This window comes from Saccostrea cucullata, unplaced genomic scaffold (assembly GCF_032062105.1).
Source record: "Saccostrea cucullata isolate Sc308-1 unplaced genomic scaffold, CSIRO_AGI_Scuc_v1 ctg23727, whole genome shotgun sequence".
Taxonomy (NCBI): Eukaryota; Metazoa; Mollusca; class Bivalvia; order Ostreida; family Ostreidae; genus Saccostrea; species Saccostrea cuccullata.
The window spans coordinates 1-7,918 of record NW_026937465.1 but is presented as its reverse complement, the minus strand read 5'-3'; the positions used below and the strand labels follow the sequence as shown (position 1 = coordinate 7,918).

At 33.3% G+C, this 7,918-nt stretch overlaps 1 protein-coding gene across 1 annotated transcript; it reads right to left on the bottom strand.

The window, feature by feature from the left end:
- Nucleotides 1-1,170: 1,170 nt before the first annotated feature.
- Nucleotides 1,171-7,637, bottom strand: LOC134248251 (putative carbonic anhydrase-like protein 2; the record flags this gene model as incomplete). Its single annotated transcript, XM_062730659.1, has 7 exons — nt 1,171-2,804; nt 3,241-3,280; nt 4,346-4,456; nt 4,735-4,886; nt 5,135-5,201; nt 6,657-6,752; nt 7,446-7,637. Coding segments are annotated over 7 exons (681 nt in total), but the record flags the coding sequence as incomplete, so codon positions are not given.
- Nucleotides 7,638-7,918: the final 281 nt, after the last annotated feature.

The following is a 7,918-nucleotide window of genomic DNA, read 5'->3' as shown; positions in this document are numbered from 1 at the left end:
AAACTGTTGTTCTTCATGTGTTCTTATGCTATTATTATACCGGTATATCTAGTACTAACAATAAAGGAAGAGGAAAACAGCAACTGAATCTGAAACCCTTTTTTAAGTGTACCCAAAGAAGAGACAGAGTTTCGGATACTAACTGTCTGTCGGTCACATCTTAAATTCAGAAACTATAATATTTGGAAACATGTTGCTTGGCAATAGTCAAATGTAAGATTTTACCTGTTTGGAAGTTTGACTATCCATGAATTTTAGTTATAAATCGAGTAGCAAATAAATGCCTTCCATTGATTGCCCTATTTCAATGTCACATTTCCAGCATTATATTTCCTGGTGCTTTCTTTATATAATCCCATTTTGTGGTCACCAAAAGTCGAATGCAAAATTTACAGCGTGTATCTTAAAATTGCATCCGTCTTGTTTTGTGAAGTCAATGTGACTCTGTTTACTGTGTTCTCCAATCGTGGTCCATTCCTCGCTACAATTGCCGTAAAAAGTGTATCTACATGACATGTACATGCTTAACAATTTGAAAGAAAAATTATAAATATGGAGAGAATGAGCTTGATAAACATGGAAGTTTGAGTAGTTTATTTCAAACGTGCTGGGATCAAATGTTTGTGAAGTTTTGGTTACAGTTTACTATAATGGATGATGATATTCAATAATTCAAGCAAATTTTCACTGTATATTCAAAAACATTTGATTACTATTTCCAAAAGTCTTCGAAACCTTTTAATCATTTGGAAAACCGTATTTTGGATGAAAGAAATTCTATTCAAGAAATTCATTCCAATGAACTTGGATTTTTAAACTTTTTACCAGTGTGTTGCAAATAATTATATAATAAATGAGATTTTAAATCGACAAATCAATAATATGAAATGTTAAACGAAATGTCACCTTTTGCATTTTCAAACTGTCTCCTAATGCAAAAGTGTAAGAGCGTTTTCAATTGATATTTTCGAAATACCCCCCCCCCCCCAACTTACAGCGAGGGACAAAAAGGATTACGATCAAAACGAATAGCGAAACCTTCGTACCAGGAGCCGAGAGTTTGAAGCCTTTTAGTAAAATTAGGAAACGGTTTACTTCAGTTAAGAAATAGAGAATCAGATCCTGGAAAAAGTCAACAAACTAAATCTAAAATGTTTATGCACATTTTTTTTTATTTTTACTTAAAACAATCACTTCACAAAATGTTTGTATATAAAACTCACCAATCAATGATAAAAAATGAATATATTCTCATGATATGTCACATCTACAAATGTATACACACCTTACATAATACAAGGCCCATAGGCCACAACGCTAACCTCATGGATCTTTCTTTTCCTGATAATAATGATAAATAAAACACATATTTAGAACTGTAAACTGAATGCCCATGATATTCAATTCACCGTTTCGGTATATTGAAATTCTATACTGTAGAAACATATGTTTGTGGAGTCTAATTTTCTTGAGATAAAAAAAAAACAACTATGGAATTGATTTTCTGGATGGTGACTTGACATTGCGTTTTAGATATATCGTAAACTCGTTGGTCTCTTCATACAGCTAAAAGAACGTACATTAACTCCTCACTAAGATTTTTGTAATTTAACAGTAAATTTCTGTTAGATCATGATATGCAAAACTATGTTCTCAAATTTGTAGTCCCATAAGGGGCGTGAAATTATCAAACTTGATAACAGGACTTCATGGGGATGCTTTCAAATAATGTTTGTCTGAAACATCCTAATAAACTAATCTTATTTTCGTCCTCGGGGTATATTTCAGAAATAAATATCATGTATACCTGGCACTTTCAAATTTATTTGAAAACAAAGCAAAACTTAATAGGCGTCTCACTACAACTTACAGTATGTTTAATTCCTCTAAAATAAAGAACAATTTTTAACCAGAAAATACGCTATTCTATTGATTATACATAGGCGTCGGAAGCAAATTAAAAGTGGGATGGCTAATTGAAATTTGGGGCTAAACCAATAAAAAAGGTAAACCCCAATATTCAATGTCTATATTATGTCTATCTTTGCAAAAAAAGTGTGTGTGTGTGTGGGGGGGGGGGGGGGGGCTAACCCCCACCCCCCGTTCCGACGCCTGCATGTATGTTATAGAAAAACCCTCTACACAGCTCACACAATAAAAATATGCCAGTTGACAAAGGGTTGTAGTGACTGTCACTGATTCATCACATAATTTTTGAAAAACACGAGGAAAAAAATCCACAAAGTATATAAGATTTTCTTCAGATTCTTTCTAAACAATATCGGTTAAAACGTCTGTTATAAAGTTCATTATATTTAAGGTTTTCTTAAAAAAATCTGATTTTCCAAAAATTATACTTCTTTGATTTCATGTTATAATCATTATTAGCTCATAAACACCCATTGCAATATTTCAAACAAATAAATCTCAAACGTACACGTGAGTTCATGTCAAACGTTGCATATTCTAATGTCACGTGATTTTAGCACCACCGGGTAGTACCATATCGCACAGGTATGTTTCTGACTTGCGCATTGCAGCTGAAAAACACTACTTTTTCGTATTTTTATAACATTACGTTGAATACTCGTCGATTTTAAAAATATGGAAACCAATCCAGTCATATAGCACCATAAACATTCAAGCATCTGATGAATGCTAATAATCTGTAAAAGTGAGCACAAAATGAAACGGCAATCTTGATCTTTATATAGTTGTGGCACTTCGTCACTGTGGCAGATCCAGGGTTGTCTGCCCTTGGGTTGAAAGGCCATTCATTTGTCATGAAGTAAACATTTCATTTACTAAAACAGAAATGCAATATTGAAAATTCAGTATATTTAATTTTACTTGTTGATTATCGATAAATATAGTGTTTCACAAATGAAAGTAATTTGAAATGTGCAATTATAATTACTAGTATATCGTATAAGCAGAATTTTTAGCGAGGATTTCATTTTGGCACTAGGAGCGAGGGTGCTGAGATCGCTAAAATTGCACATCGCTAAAAATCATTCAGCGGGTGGTGGGGGGGGGGGGGGTAAGTCTTTCTTGCGAATTAGTGTCAAATTGCTAAAAGTTCTTCTTTGTTAAAAATATAAACTGACCATAATTACTTTTAAAGAATCTCGCTGAAAATTCAATCTATACGGTACTTTCTCTCTAATAATACACAAAATATAATATATATGAATGTTCTTATTCATATATGTATCCCTTAATGAAGAACATCTTTCTTACCTTTGTAATTAAAATGTTGTTCTATCGTACAAATGTCAGTCTAAAATAAAACAATATTGTATTTTATTTTAGCAAACATCTACCCATATACTAAGGTTGGGGTAGCTATTTCATCAAATCTGCGAAAGAATCTATTAATTCCCAGGGGCTATTCTAAGAGGAATGGTTACTATCAAGTGTTTGATTTAAGAGACTTTAGATATTATCCATTAAGCGTTTTGTTCCACGAATGTATATTCATTTATTAGCATTTTATGAAGTGGGTAGCCTATTTAGTATTGCTTTGTAGAACTCTAGTGTTTGCCAAATCGCAGCCAATCGTTTTACAAGAAATCAAAATTGATGTCTGAAGATTAAATTAATTTTTATGTCCATTCATCGCCGAAGATTCAGAAGCATGTAATTTTTATCCTTTCCGCAAAGTCTTCAACCTTGGAAAAACTGGTTGAAGCAATCGCTCTAATGATTTACCATTCTAGTGTATGCCTAATGACAAGACACTTAGGTTATCAACATATTTGACCTAGGCTAGTGACCTTGAATTCTGACTCACTTTTGCAAAACTTTACCAAACTTTAACGTTGACCAAAACATTTGAACAGCTGGAACTAGGACTTTCCTACTTCACACATGTTTTCTTTGAAATAAGAACTTTTCTTTTCGTACCAATATTTTTGACATTTTAACATTGACCTTGAATTTTGACCTAATTTTGATTAAAAAAACATTGGACATGACCTTTTATATTTCACAGTTGTATGCCCTGTGGCAGACTACCCCTCAGGTACCAAGTTACCAACAATTTTAATGATTTGACCTTGGGATCTCCTACTATCAAAAACTTTAAATTTGGCAGTAAACTTTTAAACAGTTGGTGCTGGGGCTATAAATCATATTTCAAACTAATATTCCTTGTTACATGACCTTTCCTTATGTATTACCAGTTTTGAACCGTTGACCTAGGAATTTGCCAGTTTTCTATAATACATGATACTGTGTGTGTACTTTTTCTCCCAAGAATATAAATTAGAACGTATCAAACAAGGAAATGTTATAATTACTCTACACACAATTGCACAACAAATCAGTGATATATTAGCAATACTTTTTGTTTGACGTTGATGTTGGTTCGTATGACCCTTTGGTTGAGTGGCATGACAGATCTACTATTCGTGTGGATCCAACGCATTTGTGGTATTGTTTGGAAGAGTTTCATCTGAAATAAAGGGTTTTGTTGTAAAAATTGTAGTTTTTTACGAGTATTCTTGATTTTTATATTCTTAAATTTTTTTGATATTCTAGCTCGCTTAAATACTCCTAAATTCCTTGTGACAAAAAACTTCAACGTCCCAAAAAGATTTTTTTTTCGAATTCTCTCATTTTATGACGTCATTACTTTATAAAACGTGCTTTATGGACAATAAATCTGGATGGATATTTTTTGTCTTTTTATTTGAATTTTTTATTCAATATACATGTACGTTAAAACAGTACCTGGTCTGAAGAAAGGTATACAGGTTTATTATAAATTATCCATGTGACGCTTTCTTGACATCCGGGTATCGTTAATGATCCTTCATACGTCATATATTCCGTTGTATTGGGAATAAGGTCATTGAAGTTGAAGCTTATGTTGATTTTATTACCTGTAATATTGATACGGCAAAATGCAAAGGGTAATTATGTTTAAATTAATATAAAAAATGAATATCAATGCGTTGAATTTGTATTGATTGCTGAAATTACACATTCCCTTAAATCTGTATTTTAAACATCAAGTGCAATTTGATTTCAAATAGCAATATATAGCGTTATATTTGTCGTTCTGTATCATTGAGTTTTTTCATTTTTCTCATTTAATCAATAACAAATTGATGCAAAGAGTGATTTATACCTTTCATCGGTATATTCTTTAATCGCTTTGTTATCAGTTCTAGGGGATCATTAGATTCCAGGCCTATCTATGGAAAAAAAGAAATTTTAGTTTAAAATAAGAAAAGAAAGACTCTAGCTAAAGGATTTTGAGAACGTTCATTTGCATCTCGATGAAAAATCACAATGTTTTCGAAATTTTCATCTTTATATATTTCAAACAAGAGGCCCATGGGCCTTATAGGTCACCTGAGCATCATGCAACAGACTTTGGTTCATGTTTTAAACTAGACGTCATGGCATTCACAATTTTGAAAGAGGCACCATTGCTAATCATAACTATACACTTAACATGTTTAGTTTGGTTACTTAATACCCATAGACAGAGTAGGGGAACAAAAAAATGCACATTTCAACTAGTCAGTAATATTCAGCAATAATCAGTATAGTGCCACTACCACACACGAACCCCTGACCCTTGGTCCACACATTTCACAATTTTGGAAAAGGCACCCTTGCTTATCAAAAATATTTGATTAATACAAAGGAGAAGATTTCCATCAATTAATTCATTTTCAGTATATAAGTAGAGTCCCTCCCCCCCCCTATGGTACCCCTGACCCTGGGGCCATGAAATTCACAATTCAGGAAGAATGGCCCTTGCTCATCATAGCTATATGCAGGTAGTTTATCTGCTTAATACCCTGGAGCAGAGTTTTTCAAACAATTTCTGGGTTTTTTTTTTTATTCAACCAATAGAGCCCTGCCCTAACAACAGAACCCCTGACCTTGGTGTCATAAAATTCACAGAGATATTTTTCCACATCATAACTATATACTTAGTTGATTTATTTAATACCCAGGAACAGAGTAGAAGATTTTTAAAGATATAATGTATTTTCACTATATAATAAATAGAGCCCCACCCTAACACCAGAACCCCTGACCCTGGGGCCATAAAATTCACAATTTTGGAAGAAGCATTCTTGCTCATCATAACTATATACTTAGTTAATTCGTTGAATACCCAGCAGCAGAGAAGATTTTCAAACAATTTCTGCATTTTCTCTATATAATCAATAGAGCCCTTAACACTAGAACCCCTGACCCTTGGGCCATGAAATTCACAATTTTGGTAGAGGACTTAATGGTCATTACATTCATACTAACAGTTTGACTGCTTGATGTCCAGGAGTAAAGAAGAAGATTTTTAAAAATTGCACTAATTTTAGTGGTTTTGGCCCCACCCTCAGGCCCCAGGAGGGCAGGGACCAGGAAATTCACAATTTTTGCTCCCCTTCACCCATAGATGCTGTATACCAAATTTGGTTCAAATTGGTTCTGTGGTTTCAGAGAAGAAGCTGAAAATGTTCAAATGTTGACACAGGACGCACGACACACAACACACGACGACGGACGAAAACAGATAGCAATAGGTCACCTGAGTGACTCAGGTGACCTAATAAGCCGCCCTTGTAACATGTATACTGATTTCTTTCAGTCAAAAAATAGTAATATAGTAATTCAGTATTTTTCTTGGGTACCTCAATAAAAACAGCTATGGCGACTAGACCTCTGACTCCATTCATGGCTTGGTCTATCGTGCTGTAGACTTCAGAATTATATCCTATAATGTGCATCTGCAAAAATACATTGTGAAGACCAACTGTACATTTAAAAAATGACAATACGGTATTTATGATAGCAATGGCCTTGAAATATTTTCTTTGCAACATAAAAGTTAAGAAGAGTTAACGCAAAAATGATGACGTCACTAGATAAAAAGGTGGACATGTTGTAAGGAACTGAAATGGAATCTAATCCAATTTGTTCCATTTCTGAGAATAAAAAGTATCAATACTGGCTGTATTCCTTTCTTAAGAACATCTTAAAAAAGGAAATATTGAACAATATTCGTCAATATTCGTTTTTAAATAAAAGCTGCAATATTGAAAATTTTGCTGCTCTTCTTCCGTTTAAGCGTCCCCAATAGGTTTAACAAGTGGCATAAAGTAATCAAAGTGCAGAAAATTCTAGTCTTAAATTACAGTGGGGAAATATAATTTCAATAACCGGAGCTTTTACATCCATTTGAGAACCACATTTGGGATTTCTTTGGAAAATTCATAAAGTACTCTCAAGTTTTATTTAATAATTGCTGTAAAACTGCTTCTGCTATGCGTCAGAAATAAGTGACTAAACCTCATGCTTATCTAAGATTAAAGATTCCAAGTGGTTTAAGTGTTTTTTTTTAAACTGTTAAGAAACTTATGGTGTTGTACAGTATAAAGTATTGAGAAACTGATAGTGTAGTGAAATGTCGAGAACAGTACTTCTGCTGTAAAGGACTTGTTGTTGATCTGATGTTCGGACGCCCGTTGTTTTCTTCCAAAGTGAAATTTGACATCAGTGATCCGAAACACGTAGGAAAGAGGCCCACCAGTGACGTTGATCTGGTTTCTGATGTCATTTTTGAAAGTTAGAGTGATGTCATTTCCGGTGTTTTGAAGAATCCCTTCAACCTTCTAAAAAATACAACAAAAACTTATCGCCTTTCAAAGTAACAATCTTTATGTTTACTTTTTGAAGTAAATTCAGGATACGGAGTCTTATTACTCGTGATATATACGAACAAAGTGAATACAGATGCCCACGAAATCAATAACTTGTTGAAGTTAACTTTTTAATCGATATTATTATTCATACAGTAGAAAAAAATGTTTGCTTATTTTACTGAGGAGTCTATTATGGAAATAATATACATGTTCTGGTATTCAGAAGTATCAAATAGAAAACAAAATTGTAA